Source organism: Xiphophorus hellerii, chromosome 12 (assembly GCF_003331165.1).
Source record: "Xiphophorus hellerii strain 12219 chromosome 12, Xiphophorus_hellerii-4.1, whole genome shotgun sequence".
Lineage (NCBI taxonomy): Eukaryota > Metazoa > Chordata > Actinopteri > Cyprinodontiformes > Poeciliidae > Xiphophorus > Xiphophorus hellerii.
The window spans coordinates 11075628-11092813 of NC_045683.1; the positions used below are offsets into that span (position 1 = coordinate 11075628).

At 40.3% G+C, this 17186-nt stretch overlaps 1 protein-coding gene across 6 annotated transcripts in view; it reads left to right on the top strand.

Moving 5' to 3' along the window:
* The window catches only part of dmxl1 (Dmx like 1), a 69916-nt gene that overhangs the window by 33491 nt on the left and 19239 nt on the right, over positions 1-17186 (top strand). For all 6 annotated transcript variants that reach the window (XM_032579575.1, XM_032579578.1, XM_032579577.1 and 3 more), the window contains exons 31-39: positions 152-319; positions 2860-3051; positions 3703-3779; positions 5856-5977; positions 7915-8172; positions 8316-8512; positions 8602-8750; positions 8968-9053; positions 9190-9391. In XM_032579575.1, the coding sequence (XP_032435466.1) occupies positions 152-319; positions 2860-3051; positions 3703-3779; positions 5856-5977; positions 7915-8172; positions 8316-8512; positions 8602-8750; positions 8968-9053; positions 9190-9391 (1451 nt within the window). The remainder of the gene's footprint in view (positions 1-151; positions 320-2859; positions 3052-3702; positions 3780-5855; positions 5978-7914; positions 8173-8315; positions 8513-8601; positions 8751-8967; positions 9054-9189; positions 9392-17186) is intronic.

A 17186-nucleotide genomic window follows, 5' to 3' on the forward strand; every position in this document is an offset into this window, starting at 1 on the left:
TATCCCAAGGAACAAATTGCCTTACTTTGTTTATAAACATGTTTTTTCTCTCATTCAGTTTGAAAATTTGCAAATATAGACATAGTGACATGTATATACAGAGTGATAAATAATTTCTTCTAAAAACTACTAAAGCAAAGATGTTTTTCAGCCTGGCAGCCCCCACAATGATGGCCAGAAGAGCAGGAGGCTCTGGCTCCAGAGCAACCAGCCGTTACTGAGGATGTTTCTGAGCTACTGCAGCTTGCACGGCTCCCATGGTGGAGGACTGGCTTCTGTACGCATGGAGCTCATATTACTGCTTCAAGAGTCTCATCAGGTAAATAAAAGATGCACAGATGCAAACCAACAGACTACTTCTGAGCAGGGTTTGGCAGTGTTTTGAATCGTAGCTGCAGCTATTCCAACATAACTGGGGCGACTGTGGCTCTTTGGTAGAGTAGTCGTCTTGCGATTGGAAGGTTGTAGGTTCGATTCCAGCTTCCTCCTGCCACATGTCGATGTGCATGTGGGCAAGGCACTTAACCCCAAATTGCCTACTGATCTGCGTGTGTGTTTGTGAGTGCGACTGGGTGAATGTGACTCTAGTATAAAGCGCTTTGAGTGGTCAAAATGACTGGAAAAGCGCTATATAAGTTCAGTCCATTTACCATTTACCATAACCTATTTTGTATGTGAATGTGAGGATGAGAAAATCCACCTGCTTTCTAGAATCTTTTTTTTTTCAGTTTGGTTTTCTTGGTAGACAAGATACTGTCCAAATATCTTGGCTCTTTAAATGCCGGTTTATACAAATCAAAACCGGCATTTGTTTCCCGGTTTTGATTTTAACAGTGCTACTTACACCGCAGTATTTTTACAGAATTTTCATATGAATATGGGAGTTTCTGCATCTCCATAATCAATTTTAGCCTTACTGTGGAGGAGAAAACACTATCAGCGTTTTCACCAGCTTATCGGTTGTATGAAAAGACAGAAGTCATGGAGGTTTTTTGAGAGCTGCAACATGCTAATTGTAGAGTTCACAACCTGCCAAAATTTGCAATAAATCTAAATAAATTGTAATTTTAATGCCAAATATTGAATCCAAAAAATTAATAAGATTGTTCCCATCTTATTTGATTATACAGTGTGCCAAATTAATATTTGTCATTTTCAACTGTTTAAATGTAACATGGGCAATATTTAATTTTCCATTTTATTTCCAATCTTAGTCTTTTTTTAAAAAATTTTTAATACCCTGTATTTATTTAATATTTTCAGTTTTTCTTAGCACCCATTGATTTATTTCCTGCTGTACTGTTTGTTCTTTGCCTTTTCTCTCCTCCTATTTTTTTCCTTTCTCCATCTACAGATATTTTTCCCTCTTTTTTTTTTCCTTCTGACTCTTTGCAGAGGGTAAAGTAAAAGAGGGGAAGGGAAGTGGAGGTGGGCAGGAATCCAGAGTCGGCTTTTCTCATAAGAGAAATGTAAAAGCTTGTTGCAATAACACCCCTCAGCCAAGAAAGTGTCTGTTACTGTTACTAGATGTTGAGTGTCACTCACAAGTCTAATCACATAGACAGTAAGTCAAACTAGGTTAAACACTGACAACTTGTCTGATGAATATGACATAATCAAAACTTATAAAGTAAAATTTTCTTTCTGCATCTTTCTAAATAATAAACGGAGTAGCACATTTTTAAACTGACCTGATTAACTCTTGCAGGCATTTGTTTAACTGTGCTTTTACAGTTTGTTTGTCACCCCGCAACTGATTACATATCTTTGCTAACTAATGAGCAGATTAACACTGATGTATTTTTAAAGCACATTTACAAAGCTGTCTAAAATTAATAAATTGTTTTGACAATTTTTCCATAATTTAGACACACATTTGTACTTAGTTACTACATCCTGTTGAGGTGATTGTTTGTACACCTCTAGCAATGAGCTGACAGGACGTGCTGTAAGTGTCCAAACACCTCCTGCTTTAAGACTGACAAGTAAAACGTGGGGTAGGTAGTAAACAACCCAATGAGGCGACATGGGAGCTGTGTTTGTAGCACAGTCAATGGGCACAGGGAGTCCTTCTTGCTCTTCTGCTTTGATTTTGAAAGAAAATAAATTTCTGATCCCCCAGCTTGGGTCCCTTAGTTGTCAAATTTCCTCGTTGTTGAGGAAATGTTCATGTTCCTCCTTTGTGTTTACTTCAAACGGTGTGAAGAGTTCCTGTTAAGTAGGTTAGTGAGAACTGAGTGTGATTCATCAAGGGTGAAGAAAATGAGTCTTCCTGGTATTTTTATACACAGAAAGTCATGTTTAGAAATATAGTACACACCAGAATCACACACCTCTCTACTGCCAGTGTTTTCTTCTTTTCTCTTTAACTGTCAATCACACACACATAGACAGATACTTGTGGAAATTATGTGCGACATTTCCAGCAGTTAGCTCATCTTGACTTGATTTACTTCATTGCTGAGGAAAGGCTGCTGTTTTGAAGGTTTATGTTGCCCACAATTTTTTGTTCTTTGAGAGTTTCTTATGTGTAGCCTTCTAAAAAATTGAGAAATTTGATAGAAGACTTTAAATTACTTTAGTTGGACCTTGTGATGCCTGAAACCATTTGTCCTATACCTTCCATTTCACAATTATTTGCTACTTCATGTTGATCTGAAAGTTTCATTAGAATACTTTAAATAAATTTGTGGTTGAAAAGTTCAAGCGGTATGGATATGAGCTATATGTCATGCAGAGGACACATTAGACAGTTGTCTCCCTTTGGACACAGGGTTTTCCTGTTAATAGTCTGCTTTATGATAAATGTGCACACAGTGTTCTTAAAGGCACATTTGGATGCATCCCCTCTGTCTGCAGGATGACTCCCTCAAGTCTGTGGTGGCAGTGGATTCCCAGCCTACCTCTATCCCGCTGCTCACGGCCTGTACGGTCAGTGTAAAGACGGTGGTGGCCAACCCCATCGTCTATCTGACCAATCTGACCCACGACATCCTGCATACCATCAATGCACTCGACTCTCCTCCACATCCGGATATCGTTAACAACGAGGTATGGCAGTTTATTCTTCCTCATTCAATACTGTGCCACTGAAGGTCTTCAAATGTGAAAACTGAAGAAATCTAATTTGCATCGGTGTCTGTAAATGGCTGAAAACAGTTGGTCCATTTGTAAAGTAAAGCACAAAACTAATAAGGATGCACAGATTGCAGTTTTCTGATTACCGATCTCTAAAAAGCCTGACCTGCTGATTCTGATTTTAGCCAATATAATTTTTTTTGTCTGGAATATCGCTAAATATAGCAAGAAAGTGGCTGAGTTGGTAACAGTGGGGTGACTATTGTTAACTGCAGACATGCAGACATGGTTGGCTGTTCTGCCAGTCATACCTCTCTTATTTCAGAGCAGAAAAGGACAGTGGCAGATTTTGTTTTTGTTTTTTAAACCTTTGCCAAAGTGGATTAGATCAGGGGATAAGATTGGCTTCACATGCAACTATCGGCCAATCACAGATCTTCCAAAATTAAGGAAATTGGTGCTGGTACAACGGTGCAGTCCTAAAGCTAACATTTAGTTGAAGTAATATTTTTATTGTTACTATTACGCTTTATGTTTGTCAATAAATATATTTTTAATTCAAAACACAATATTTACCCGAACAGAAAAAAAATGTTACCCTTGTGCATCTTCCCCCCTTTTCAGATCTATGTGATGCATACCTTGGCTGCTTCCTTGTCTGCATGTATTTATCAATGTCTTTGTGACGGACACAAATACAGGTGAGTGTGGCAGAATATTTTCTTTTATTATAATCTATAACTCTGTATGTAATGAGCCTATTTAATGTATTTTAGACAAATGTAAAATGGCAACTTCTATGATCAAATTAAATGTATATACTATTTCTTTAATTTCGCAGTGGTTTAACATCAGCTATAATTGACTTTACCTGTTTTAAAGTGTATATATAAAATTATTACAGGTTTTGTAGAAAAGCAAATCTGTGAAAGCTGATGTAATCTGGCCTGAGCCTCATGAACAACATATGACAGCACAGTTGCATCACATGCTTTGAAAAGAACAACATTGCCTGAGTGTTCATCCTGCTTCACACAGCTGGACCTCTCTGTCTTTGATTCCACCACTGCTTTCTCACATATACAGCATGGGAGAGGTTGCTGCCTTCATGTGTTTTCTGTTACCATGGCGATCATCGCTGTCAATATTAATTTGCTGAAATGATCTGTACTGACAGATCCTCCTATCAGAATTTTTAAACACAAGCATTTTAAACCTACACAATACAATACTTTGGATCTTTTCTCCAGAGTTCTACATAAAACTGTGCAAACTCTACTTCATGCAACCAAGGTTGAGGAAGTGTTAGCTCCAGGCTAGTGTCCTGCCTGCTCCCATTGCTTTAATCCCTTATTGGTCTCCAGGTGATTCTTTCAACACGTTTCTCACTTCCAGTGTGATTAACCTTCACTATAAATCCAAATTACTACCTCGTCACAAGTAACCCGACTGTTAATATTCGAGCCAGAACATTTCTGTCAGTTCATCCACGGTGTATGAACTGAATGATTTCAAGGGCTGTTGGTGCTGAATAATAATTAATAAGGCAGCGACACGGCTGCTGGTAAGAAGGATGTGTTGCATAATGGAAGGATAATACACACTTTCAGTTGAAGTCAAAGACTGCATATATAACTGGTAAGTATTTTTTACTGAGGTTTTGCAAAAAGCTGCTGTAAAGTGAACTAAAGAAACGGATAAAGAGATGCAGAAGTATGACGGGCACTTGTCTGTTTTGATAATGTGGAGTATAAATTATGAAAACTCTTAAGGATGCTTGTTGTCATTCTTATTGTAAATGCTTAATTATGTTTTTTGGTTCTTACACATGGGGGGCAGCATTGTTTATTTAAGAGTCTGATGTACCAACGCTTCCAATCAGGTTGACAATGGAGTCGGATTTAAACTCCAGATGAATTCCTATGCGTGGGAGGCCATTTTTAAAATAGCCCGTTTGGCTTAAAGCTGTGCTGCTTTGTGTGCTGCTGTCATGGTTTTGTCAGAATCCTCCATGTTTACAGTTGCATGAATGCTTTACCAGGCTGGAGCTTAAAGTCACAGTACTACAACAATAGAAATGAATTAGGTGTGTCATGTCTTATGGAGAAGAGCTCTTTTCCTTCTTACTATTAAAGTTCTCTCCCCTTACTTATTTAGCTGTAAGTAGGTCTCAAATTAGGTAAGTTATGTCACATTTAAATGCCATGTGTCATCATTTTTACTATTCAGTTGTGTTTGCGATCGTAACTGATAAAAGTTCATTTGTTTTCAGTCTTCGAAATTGAGAAGTAGTCCAAAGCAGCTTGATTTTTTTCCTTGCTTCAATGCATAACCCAGTGATCATGAACAAAAATAATATTGCCTCAGTCCTGCATCTTCAATTAGAGTTCATAGAATGTAGATTTATATTGTCATTTATCCAGTGAGGAAGAAGAAGTCAGGAGAAAGATTGTCTGTGATCTATTGCTTAGAGACCTAACAAACTGGCAAACTACACAGACATTTAAAAATATTCTTAGTAAGCCCAAGCTGTTTGCATTTCTCCACTGTAATGAAGGACCGTTTTTGACAAACTCATTTAAAAAACTAAAATCTAATTTTTGATTAATTTCTGACGGCATTGTAAATCTTGTGTGAATGAGTATCTGTGTATTCTTATGCATTTTTTTCCTCAAAGTTTACTTTTCAGTTAATCATTGTGCATAAAACACAAATGTTACTTTGGAAGTTTTATCTTGAATTGGTCCATTTCTTTTATTTTTCTGCTCCCCTGACAGCCATGTGAACCATTTCACCGGGACTGTGTATCAGAGTGTTTTACTGTCTCAGAAGCAGGCAGTGAAAACCGTCAGCTTGGGTGAAGCTGTTCAGCCAAATACTTCTCCTGCTCAGTGGCCTGGTAAGTCCCACAGATTCAACTTTTGGCTCGGTTTAAAGGAATATTTTAAGTTTTTTTTTTATTATTATTTCAGCGATTTAAAAAAAAACAAACTATTTCTCTCCTTGTGTGGCATTACGTTGCATACACTTCTCACATCTGTACAAAAAGATCTTAGCTTAATGGTGTACTTTGTAAGAAAATAAATGGAATTACCTATCAGGATGCAATTTTACTATAAATTTTAGACATTCAAGTTTTTCTGGCTTGTCTTTTATTTAGCTATGGTTTAGTGACATTAAGGTCTAAAGCTGAATAAAGGAAAATGGCACATATTAATAATATAACTAAATCAGAAATTACATCCCAAAATCCTTAAACTTTAAGTTACTTCTAAATGTTTAGTCTGTGTTAGCTTTAATTTCACTGAACTTGTAGCAAACATATCACCAAATACAGATAAATGCACAACAGGGACTCCAAAGGCTGTTATTGTTTTAAAAATGTATTTTAAAGTTGCACATCCGCTTTGGAAACCAATGTAAAGGCCAATTGAATCCAGAGTTCATCGATCAATGTTTATAAGTTTTTCGACTTGCTATTTAAACTTTAGTTTTTGGCTGTGTATTCACTGTGATTGTAGAGAATACAGCAATAAACATTTCTCGTCCACTGAGTAGATGTTTAAAGTTTCAGTATCTTTTTTCTCAGTCTTTTTATTTGAAGTGGAAACACTGAACTCTAACACAGTAATTTGATGCATTCCAGCAGATATAATAATGGACAGAGCAAAGTGAATTATTAGCGCCGTCAATATGTTCTTTCTCCATATGAACAATGAACATTGTGGTTGTGACATAATTAAAGCAAAACTTAAAGGATGTTATGCCTGCAGAGTTTTTGCTTACTCTGCAAGTGGAAAGGAGAATTTAGAGTAAACCAAGCAACATTTTAACAGAAATGTTTATTCTCATCAGACACTGCAGGCTGTCAGTGCAGATGTTTTATTGTTGCATTAATTATTAAAGATCTTTCTTTGCTGCTGTCCGTCTTTTTAATAATTCATTGCGTGGCAGTTGACTGCACCGATATCAGCCCTTCTGATCTCCATTTGGATTTTATTTAGATTTAAATGTTGTCTTTGAGGTGGAATCATTTATACATACATTTTTTATTCGGTCTCTCTGGCTTGGGATGTGTCTGCTGTCTGTTTGTTTTTATTTATAGATGTTTGGTGGTGATAATTTAGTAACATACAGCAGAAAATCCTCGGAGGTATTAAGAAATGTTTCAGCTTAAGAGAAGCCAGTAATAGCTTCCTGTTAATGTTTTAATGACATACACTATCCTTATTTTATGTGTTGGGAACAACCATTTATAGTCATTTTAAAAGCCTATTTTGTTCTCACACGTTGATCCACTCTTGAGATCTTAAGCCTTTCTGATTAAAACACACAATATTACTAACATAAAAACTTTTACTAGAGCGTCCCTTTTTTAAATCACATGTTTAACATGGACATATTTGTCCTTGGTGCAATTTATTGGATTTAAGGCCTTTCTTGTTACTATTCTATATTACTGATGCATTTCCTTCAGGAGGGAGCAGAAGATTAGGATGGTGGCATCCAGCCTCAAATATGTAGTATTCACCAGTTAAGACTATCTAAATAGAAGTGGAAACATGTAAAAAAAAAAAATATGGTTGACTGTTATAAAAAGGTTTGACTAGTATAATGCCTTGAAACGTTTCATTGATTGAGAAGGGCATCGTTATAAAAATCTATAATTATGAAATGGATACTGTTTCTTTAAAAATTAATCCTGCTTTTATCAACATGTCCTATCAAAAGTAATTTAAAATCTAAAAGATTCTGTGCTGTTGCTTAAAGTTTTCAGACACAAAAATGCTTAAATTTTCATCTCTTTGCAATTTTTCTAATTTTTTGTTTCTCCAGGTATCCCCTCTCTTATTCGCCTGCTGAGCTCTGCAGGTGAGGAGACCCAGCCGGGTCTTGCTGTGCTGCTCTGTGAGATCCTGACAGCAGTCTTCCTGAGTCTGTTTGTTCACGGCATGGCCACACACTCCAGCAACGAGCTGTTTCGCATCGTGGCTCACCCACTCAACTGCAAGCTTTGGATGACTGTGTTTGGAGGAGGCGCCCGTGTCCCTGTCATGGATAAAGCCAGCAGTCCAGCAAGAACTCCGCCTCCAAGTGATTGTTTTGCACTTTTTTTGGCATAAATGAAACATAGCTTCTCCAAAACAAATTATGCGTGGCTTACTATTGTTTGTTTGTTTGTTTTTTGGATTGGTTGAAACATGTTTAACTTATCTCTTCTTTTTTTTTTTGATCAGCCTCCCCAAGTGGGTTGGACCGGAAACCACGACGATTCAGGGTTCTGTCATCCCGCAGTGGATCCAGGGAAGAGTCTGGAATCGACCGTGAAGGACCTTCCAGTCCTAAGATCGTAGTGGAACAGGAAGCGACTTCCATTTTTAAAGAGGATTTTGTTCCTCCAGATCTCAGTATTTGGGATTATTTCATTGCCAAGGTACAGCACAGACAACAATGAGCAAAAACTCATGGCTCTTCTTGCTCCTTCAACTGATTCCTTGTTGCATCTGTCCTTCTGCCTCTCAGCCTGAGCTGCCACCATCACAAAACAGAGTTGAGTATGACTCAGAGGAGAGCCAAGACAGCCAGGATGAAGATGATGAAGACCTTGAATTTGAAGATGTGTTTGAGCCCAACCTGCCAGCGAAAGAGCATTCAAACCATAATTCATACAGGTGACATAATTTATACATACTCTGTGTACTGTGACTCATCTTCCCCCTCAAAACCAGTCACTTAGCTTAATCCTGAATGTGTTCACCGAGCCTCGTGTTTCTCCTTTCAGTTGTTTCCATTGGAGCTTCCTTGAATTGCTGCTCCATATTCAGCTTGAACACCGCATGACGTCCCCCCATAATAATCTGATTTGTCATGACTTCTTTTCTCTTTAAGCTGGTGTTTGATGCGCCTGGCCATGGTACAACTGGTGTTGGTCAACCTCAAGTCTTTTTACCCGATGGCAGGATATGATTTGTTAGGTAAGTGCTAAAATACTCTGTATGCTAAAACAAATAATATCCAGGATGGAGATGAGTGCTGCCCTACTTCATTCTGCCTCACTCAGCTAATCTTGTTGCCTCCTCCTTTGTGTGCGGCTGCTTTTTTTAAACACAGATTTGCCTGTGGCCTCGCCTCTGTGTCACGCTGTGCTGAAGACGCTGCAGCGATGGGAGCAGGTGCTGCAAAAGCGGCTGGAGCTGTTCGGCGGCCCTCCGCCCAAGTACATCTCCACTCACCTTCACGATGAGATCCTAACTCCTGGCCCCGCCCTTCTCAGACACAAAGCCCTGTTTGAGCCATCCAACACCCCCTTCAGGTACCATCGCTTTATAGGTTGAACTAAAATGATCAATCTCTCTTTTTTTTTTCTTTTAAAGGCAGAGAAATCTGAGTTGATTAAATCTGAGTTGATTAAATCTGAGTTGATTAAAGCTTTTAAAAATTAGCAGAATTGACTCCGAAACAAGAAGTTTCCCCTGTAGTATTGTTTCCTTTATCTTTTATCTCTTTGGAGTTTGAACTGTGTAGAAAACCACACGAACCCCGCCCATATATAGCACGTATAAAATTCAAAAAATCTGTACTTTACCTCTATTTCTGGAAAAGGTGAATATCATTGACTTATTTACAGGGTAAACTATATGATAAGCTATTGCTGCTGGCTCTGAAATATATTCTGGCTTGTTGTTGCGCAACACCCCCCCCCTCCTTTCTGTCTCTACTGTCTCACTCTCTACTTCCTCTTCTGAGAGGGGAGATGTGCTACCAGCTCTCCTTCTAACGGGTTAATTGAGTTTCCTAAATCTGCCGGGATTTACCCTGTCCAGAACTGAAGTAAACTCTGTTTAAGCTGGTTTCGAGAAACGATTCGCCTGGTTTTCTGACGGCCTACATCCAGGTGTCCCACCCTTCTTCCCCCTGTGAATTAGCCAGACTGAGCAGCCTACAGCCAACTAGTTTCACAGAGCACACCTGTTAACGGTCGCTCGTTCTCTATTTTACAACTTGCATTTCTTATTGAACCAGGTAGGTTTTAGTGACTCGGGTGAGTCCCAAGGATGACGTTTTAAATTTGGGCTACCAGCAACCTAAAAACATTTTAAACTTTTTCCTCTCCAGAATCAAACATCACAGCTATTTTACAACCATCAAAGAACTTTAAGGTGACTCATTAACTGAATGTCCACAACATCTTTTAGATTTTCTTTATGCTAAATATTTTATTAGTAAGGCAGTTTTGCAAGGGTCAGTACAGCTTAATTCAGTAGCAGAAATAATCAAATAAGTAAAATCAATCATCTAGTCTATCTTTCCCTACTGCTGATACTGAAAACTGAAAAAGGGAACCTTTGAGAGAGACGGACGGAGTTTGGTGTTTCGAACCCCAGACCTGGCTTGATGATGAAGAAGGTGTTGCAGCAGGAGGAAGAAGTTGATCGGCGAAGGTCAGGATCTCCGCAGGTCTGATGAGCTTCTTCTCCGCATGGATGGTGAGGTCACACAGGACTTGGTGCTGGCAGGAAGGAAAGCACCAGTTCTTCTTCTTTGTCTTTGCCTTTGTCTTTATCTTCATCTTTGTCTTTGGGGTCTGAACCCAGCTGATGAGAGAAGTGCGATGTGAAGCCACAGGTTGTGGGCCTGACCGGTTGGTCTCCATGAGCGGGACAGTCTTCGGCTCTGTGGCTCCGGCTCTTCTTCAGCTGCAGAGTTCTTTGTCCATCTCTTGGCTCGAAGCTGCCCGGAGGATCCAACGAAAGGTTCCTCTTTTGCACCCACCTTATATAGGGTTTATCCACCCTTTTGGTGCATTTTCATTGGCTGTCTGCTTAGACAGATGACCTCACATCCATCACTGTCCTTCAGACATTATGTCCTGAAGTCTGTGCTAATGTCTCAGAGTTGCTCAACCTCCTATGTCCATTGCCTGCACAACCTTTTACCTAAATAAGGCGTTGATCATCTCTGCTCTCCTGTTAGTTCCCCTTTTTTCCTTAACCGTTCACCTTTCACCTACTCTCTACCTCCAACATATCAGTGATGTTTAATTGCAGTTACACCCTCTACACCATTTCAAGTTTAATGTCAAAATCACATTTATATCACATTTATTTTCTTTAGCTTCTCTGATTTAGCATTCATTTATGATTTTATAACCATAACTTATTAATTATACTTATTATAATCTTAATGTGAGTTATTACAGATGTTCTTCTGAAAAGAAACCAAGAATAATCCATGATTCTAATTATTTGATACCAAAGTTACAGTTACTTGTTTTTCTTGTAAGTGTTCCCACAAATGTACGTGTAAATATTATTACAAGTAAACCAATATTAATATAAGTATTTTACTTTGAATCTTATCAAATTACTCAAAATGTTTAGATTTAATTCTTTAAACTTTCATGCTTTAAAATAAGAAATAGTCTCAGCTATTTTTATAAATCTGCAGGCTGGAAACTTCCTCTTTTTCCAGGAAACCTGCTTTTCCTGTTTAATGACTCTCTCTGTCTGACTATGATTTCTTATGATTAGATAGAAAAAAGTAGAATTAAAGCAAAGTTTGCATGAGACAAAACAACACACACAACCAGATTTATTTTATTGACACTTAAGTCTACTGTTGGGCCTAGATGTCACTTGAGTGATTCATTTTAAAGATAACTTTATTTATTATTACTGTTAAACTAACTTTATTGACACTTAAGTCTACTGTTGGGCCTTGATGTCACTTGAGTGATTCATTTTAAAGATAACTTTATTTATTATTACTGTTAAACTAAAATCTCCAGCATGGGGAAGTGGGATGAGCTCGGATTTTCTTGACACCCCCTCCACGAGGTCAGACCTTTCACATGCTGGGAGTCCATCACCCTCCTGCAGTTCGCCGTCCTCATCCCCTGGAAAGAGAAGAGGTTCGTCTGGGATGTGAAGATGCAGATTCTTCATCCTCAGTTGTCACAGAGGGCTCAGTGTAGTCATCAAAACTCCACTTCTCTTGACACCCCCTCCTTGGAGTTTTGATTTCCCCCATGAGGTGATGAATGTCGAAGAAAACTTGGATCGCTCTGATTCTTCCACAAGAACCTTCGCTGGATGAACTGTCGGGTCTTCAGGATGTGGAATGATTCTTTAGGGAAGGGAAGATGGGCTGAGACAGAAGGCCTCAAAAAAAAAAATTCTGGCTGTTCAGCAGAGCAAAGCAAAAAGCATAAGCATCGTGATGCTTTATACGTAATCATGATCCTTTTCCATAGCTGGGGTCGTTAAGGGGTACTGGAGTTGTCAGAGGAATCAGGAATTGTCCAATTAAAAAACTGCAGTCTTTGGACCCCTTCATCAAAACTTACAGCCAGGTTGAAGTGTGATGAAGGTGGAAAAAACACAAAAACAAAACAGTTCCTTCTGTGAACTACATTTTCAAGGCAGCAGGTGGACTCTCATTTTCAAATTAAACCACCTTCAAATGTTTCACAGTGTACAAATGGCATCTCCTTTTCTTTAAAAAACAGATTTCCATCCATACCTTCCAGGTGTTGGGTCTGACTTCAATGCCTTGTTACAGAATTGATCTTGGTGATTTTCTATGACGCCGCTTCTTCCTCACGACTTCAGCCCCTTTTCCAGTTTAATCCATCAGGTTGTGACAGGAGTTCTTCTTTAGCATAGTCCAATTTCTTCACGGCCCTCCCAGTCCAAAGCCTTGAAGTTGTTCTTTGAACGGCAACCTTCCCGTAATAGTGGCCAGTCTACTGTAGGATGGCATGGTGCTTGATTCTCTGGCCATCTTCTCGTAATGTTCTGGTTCGCTGTAGCTAAGAACTGGCTTGAGCACTGCTTCCTCATGGACCCCTTTCTTCATCAGTAGTACTGTGTTGAAGTTCAGTACTTGCTTTACAAAATCTCGGGCGTTGAATCTCAGCTTGATCACCGTAGTTGCAGGCCGATCTTGAGCTTTAATCCAAACTCTCTGCCCTGTTTTCAGTGACACTTCGAGCTGCAACTTCCCTTTTTCTTCTCTGAGCAAAAAGGAGAAGTGTCTTCGCCTCCCTGCTTTTTGTGACGTGAACGGAGTTCCTCTGCAGGGGAAGACCTGCTCTTCTAGCAGTTGTCACTGTGTCCATCAGCACCAAGAGGTACTTCTCACCTCTCTTTCCTGTTGTCCCCATTGGCTCTGCTACATCCATGCAGACTGAACCCCATGGGACTGTGCTCTTGATGAACAAACCTTCCATCCGCTGCCCTGGGTGCCCTGCGTATCGACCACATACCTCAAAGTCACACAGCTGCATCGGATGGGCTGAAGGGACATCCAGCAGTCCTGCTTGCTCAGTTCTTCACGGGGGAGTAGCACGCCTGCATATTCGAGGGCCTTATGCACGCACCGTACTACCTGCTCCCCGTGCTACTCTAGGACCACCTGTCCTTAGGTGTTCTGTCCCACCTCGACACCGGCAGAGACAACCTTTCTTAGTGGCACGAAAGGTCGTCATCTTTGCCCCTCCATAGGGCTTCTTCTCAGGTGTGCGCCTTGTCGCTGCACCTCAAGTTTCGGGCGGAGCCTCAGTTCTGCTTTCTTCTTCCACAAATCTTTGTGTGCCACTGGCTTGCCCTTTGCAGTCTCGAAACCATTTTCTTCCCAAATGGCCAAGTCCTCTCTAAGGGCCTGAGCACAGTAGTAACTGTCAGTTACTAACCTGGCACTCTTGATTTTCCTTTTCACCAGCTCCAGCAATCCTTCCAGTACTGCCGTTACTTCTCCGGCTTGAGCACTACCGAGAGCTTTTCCTTTCTGACGGCATCTCACTTTGCCGTCTTGCTTCAGAATAAATCCCCAGTATGCCGACTGGTCGGACCCCTTTCTGGATCCATCGGTGTAGATTGTCCCTTCCAGTTGTCCTGGCTTCTCAGATGTCGCTTGCGGTCGTTTCTTACTGGTGGGTTGTGCTGGTCCAATTTCAAGCTCCGGGTCCAGCAGGATGTCTTTAACCATGTCTGCGTCTGTGTGATGATGTCAGCTGCTGGTGTTTGTTCCTCTGTTGCCGGATGTCTTCTCGATGGCTGCAGTGGAGGACGCGGTGTGCTTCCTCATCCATCGTCAGCTGATGATACTTTTCTCTGTTTCTTGTGCATGCTTGCAGGCTGGTCTTTTCTTTTCTTGTCAACATGACATCACGAACCACTCCAGCAAGACTGAGCCAACTTTCCTTTGTCAGGGGTTGATGTTTCAGTTCCTCATTCTTGGAACCAACTTCCGCCCTTGCTTCAGGTCTGAGTGACAGTAGCTGTGTAGAAGCTGATGCAGTTCTGTTGAGTTCTCCTCATTTTCCAAACGATCTGGGCGGCCGGCTTCCTCCGGTTTCTTCCCCAGATTTTCCTCCTCGAAGTGATCATCCATCACTCCGTCTCTCTGTCGGTTCGAGTTGTCTATCCCCCAAAGCCTCTCTTTGCGCTCTCGAGCAGGGATGGGTCTAGACTATGTTGGCTACTAGCTTCACTGTCTGGATCCGGTCATCTATCCTCAGTAGAAGCTTTCCCTCACCTGTATGCCATACAGTTACTGCGAGGGTTGTGACTGATGGCCTTATCAGTCACCACTAACTCTCTTCCCTAAGAGTTAGTGACCCAAGTGAGCTATTCAGAGTCTCACATCTGTTTTCACTGACTTGGTGTCTTTGGGGCCCGCCTACTCAGTTGTGCGCCGCCCCACGTTGGGCGCCACTTGTTGTTGCGCAACACCCCCCCCCTCCTTTCTGTCTCTACTGTCTCACTCTCTACTTCCTCTTCTGAGAGGGGAGATGTGCTACCAGCTCTCCTTCTAACGGGTTAATTGAGTTTCCTAAATCTGCCGGGATTTACCCTGTCCAGAACTGAAGTAAACTCTGTTTAAGCTGGTTTCGAGAAACGATTCGCCTGGTTTTCTGACGGCCTACATCCAGGTGTCCCACCCTTCTTCCCCCTGTGAATTAGCCAGACTGAGCAGCCTACAGCCAACTAGTTTCACAGAGCACACCTGTTAACGGTCGCTCGTTCTCTATTTTACAACTTGCATTTCTTATTGAACCAGGTAGGTTTTAGTGACTCGGGTGAGTCCCAAGGATGACGTTTTAAATTTGGGCTACCAGCAACCTAAAAACATTTTAAACTTTTTCCTCTCCAGAATCAAACATCACAGCTATTTTACAACCATCAAAGAACTTTAAGGTGACTCATTAACTGAATGTCCACAACATCTTTTAGATTTTCTTTATGCTAAATATTTTATTAGTAAGGCAGTTTTGCAAGGGTCAGTACAGCTTAATTCAGTAGCAGAAATAATCAAATAAGTAAAATCAATCATCTAGTCTATCTTTCCCTACTGCTGATACTGAAAACTGAAAAAGGGAACCTTTGAGAGAGACGGACGGAGTTTGGTGTTTCGAACCCCAGACCTGGCTTGATGATGAAGAAGGTGTTGCAGCAGGAGGAAGAAGTTGATCGGCGAAGGTCAGGATCTCCGCAGGTCTGATGAGCTTCTTCTCCGCATGGATGGTGAGGTCACACAGGACTTGGTGCTGGCAGGAAGGAAAGCACCAGTTCTTCTTCTTTGTCTTTGCCTTTGTCTTTATCTTCATCTTTGTCTTTGGGGTCTGAACCCAGCTGATGAGAGAAGTGCGATGTGAAGCCACAGGTTGTGGGCCTGACCGGTTGGTCTCCATGAGCGGGACAGTCTTCGGCTCTGTGGCTCCGGCTCTTCTTCAGCTGCAGAGTTCTTTGTCCATCTCTTGGCTCGAAGCTGCCCGGAGGATCCAACGAAAGGTTCCTCTTTTGCACCCACCTTATATAGGGTTTATCCACCCTTTTGGTGCATTTTCATTGGCTGTCTGCTTAGACAGATGACCTCACATCCATCACTGTCCTTCAGACATTATGTCCTGAAGTCTGTGCTAATGTCTCAGAGTTGCTCAACCTCCTATGTCCATTGCCTGCACAACCTTTTACCTAAATAAGGCGTTGATCATCTCTGCTCTCCTGTTAGTTCCCCTTTTTTCCTTAACCGTTCACCTTTCACCTACTCTCTACCTCCAACATATCAGTGATGTTTAATTGCAGTTACACCCTCTACACCATTTCAAGTTTAATGTCAAAATCACATTTATATCACATTTATTTTCTTTAGCTTCTCTGATTTAGCATTCATTTATGATTTTATAACCATAACTTATTAATTATACTTATTATAATCTTAATGTGAGTTATTACAGATGTTCTTCTGAAAAGAAACCAAGAATAATCCATGATTCTAATTATTTGATACCAAAGTTACAGTTACTTGTTTTTCTTGTAAGTGTTCCCACAAATGTACGTGTAAATATTATTACAAGTAAACCAATATTAATATAAGTATTTTACTTTGAATCTTATCAAATTACTCAAAATGTTTAGATTTAATTCTTTAAACTTTCATGCTTTAAAATAAGAAATAGTCTCAGCTATTTTTATAAATCTGCAGGCTGGAAACTTCCTCTTTTTCCAGGAAACCTGCTTTTCCTGTTTAATGACTCTCTCTGTCTGACTATGATTTCTTATGATTAGATAGAAAAAAGTAGAATTAAAGCAAAGTTTGCATGAGACAAAACAACACACACAACCAGATTTATTTTATTGACACTTAAGTCTACTGTTGGGCCTAGATGTCACTTGAGTGATTCATTTTAAAGATAACTTTATTTATTATTACTGTTAAACTAACTTTATTGACACTTAAGTCTACTGTTGGGCCTTGATGTCACTTGAGTGATTCATTTTAAAGATAACTTTATTTATTATTACTGTTAAACTAAAATCTCCAGCATGGGGAAGTGGGATGAGCTCGGATTTTCTTGACACCCCCTCCACGAGGTCAGACCTTTCACATGCTGGGAGTCCATCACCCTCCTGCAGTTCGCCGTCCTCATCCCCTGGAAAGAGAAGAGGTTCGTCTGGGATGTGAAGATGCAGATTCTTCATCCTCAGTTGTCACAGAGGGCTCAGTGTAGTCATCAAAACTCCACTTCTCTTGACAGGCTATAAACTTCCTACTGGTAGTTTGTGGTACACTGAAATGTTTAGAGATATTCCTCATGAAAGCGT